Raw genomic sequence first — 1,891 nt, 5'->3', positions numbered from 1 at the left:
CTACAAAGGAAAGATTTGCCATTTATATAAAACAAATGAAGAGATACCACGATAAACAAACATACATTTAGTTGCAATGGTTATAGTAATCTTTACTATTGGCTAGCACAAATGTTTGTAATGCGTTAAAACTCTTTTACATCCTCAATACTATGTAATAATTTTATATAAATAGCCTTGGAGAATTCTTCTAAATCTAAATCAACTTATTTTCTGCTGTTTTTAAGGGGAGAAGTGTGCACATGTGTCTGGGGGGTGGGGGAGAAAATAGCAGACATTTGGCTCATATCAGTAACCAAAACAAAAACCCTGCCTTTGCTTCATGAAGGAAGCTGCAGAATCGCCCAAAAATTGGGGTGGGGTGTGATCAGAAATATGGCCTATGTTGAAAGCTGGGATAAAAGGTTTTTTACTTTGGAAAAGTTGAAGATTACAGCCTTCAAAAGGTAACCAATCAAAAGATCTGGTGCAGAAAAAAGGTGTGTTTAATTTTTTTAAAATGTCATTTACCTTTAATTGCTGCTGTAATTCACTATTCAGTCTGGCCAAAACGGTATTGGTCTCTTTATTGCGTCTGATTGATGCCTGAATAGCCTTCTTGTCCTTTCCCACCGATCTGAAGAAATAAGTTCATGAAACAACATTCAGAAAGTGCTTATTATTTGTAGACAAATGGCTCAAGAAAGTTGTTCTGAAATCAGTTAATTACTTTACTCAATGCCTTAAGTTTCTTTAATGTATTATTTAGTTGCACGTCAATTAATAAAAATGTGAATTCTGGCATCCTCTCCTGTCAGTGGCCACAGCCTACAGAGCTACAACAAACGTTGCATGAACCTAGTGACACTTCCCAGGTTTTCCCTTGCATTGCATCTCAAAACTCCCTTTGAAGTTTCCTTGTGTTTCAAAGCTATTTGAAACTAAGGCAGTGCATATAAAGACTATGCTTTTATGCAAGTCCATGGCTTTCTTTACTAGCTTAGAATCAATTAGCATGTTTCCTGTACCGCAGGTTGAACTGAATTAAGCTGTCTTGCAAATTCAAGCTTGTATCCAGAATTGTACACTTCTTTCTGCCAAGCGAGCCAGGCCCCACAAAAAGTGCTAATACTCAATTTGTGTGCAATGCATAACCATCTATTTAGTTTGCATAATATTCTATTTTATTTCTGAGCCAAAACAGCCATGCACACAAAAGGGGTGTCACCAGATTAAGAGGAAGCTTTGAATCTTTTGGAGATCTGTAATATACGCCTCCTACAGTTTGCAGAGCTGTGCTGAGATGCTAGGTTTACAATAGCCCTGCACATGTAGTCCAATGTTAATACTGCAGGTCAAAGATGAAGCTGAGGCTGGTTTAAACTCCAAGTCAAAAATGCACCACACTTCTCATGATACAGCAAAGTTCCATCTACTTAAATTACTCCCTTAGAACACCTCCCAGGTCAAATCAAATACTCACTGCATACAGAAATCTCAGCCTTCACTGATTGCATACAATTTAGTTGGACTTTTAAGCCTTCAAGAACTAAAACAACATTTTTTTTTCACTTGATGCTTTCATGTTTTTCATTCGCATCAGCCATAGGCTCAGGAATCATACACATACCAGGGGTACATTGCAACCTTTTTGCTGCAATGTAGCCACTGGTTTCTTCAATTGCTAAAACGCAAGGCTTCTGAATATTTTTAGCATGGACTAGTTATGAAGCAAAGAAGGAAAAGAGAAGGACATGGTGACTAGCCTGGGAGTAGAATAATAAATAGCAGCCTTTGGGAAGGGAGAGGGAGCTTTATAAGGAATTAAATCCAAAGCAAAGTAGCTTTGGTCAGCAAAGTAGCCTGACTAGTCCCCCTTGGGTCTCTGATGAACATTGCAGAATGCTAAATT

At 37.9% G+C, this 1,891-nt stretch overlaps 1 protein-coding gene across 6 annotated transcripts in view; it reads right to left on the bottom strand.

Annotated features, from left to right (window-relative positions):
- Positions 1-1,891, bottom strand: part of REPS1 (RALBP1 associated Eps domain containing 1) — a 42,296-nt gene that overhangs the window by 1,263 nt on the left and 39,142 nt on the right. For all 6 annotated transcript variants that reach the window (XM_079970951.1, XM_079970948.1, XM_079970947.1 and 3 more), the window contains one exon: positions 511-616. In XM_079970951.1, coding sequence (XP_079827077.1) covers positions 537-616 — 80 coding nt within the window. In that variant the 3' untranslated portion in view covers positions 511-536. The remainder of the gene's footprint in view (positions 1-510; positions 617-1,891) is intronic.

This window comes from Podarcis cretensis (assembly GCF_951804945.1).
Source record: "Podarcis cretensis genome assembly, chromosome: 3".
Classification (NCBI taxonomy): domain Eukaryota; kingdom Metazoa; phylum Chordata; class Lepidosauria; order Squamata; family Lacertidae; genus Podarcis; species Podarcis cretensis.
Note: the sequence above shows the minus strand (reverse complement) of the source record. Positions and strands in the feature narration are given on the sequence as shown.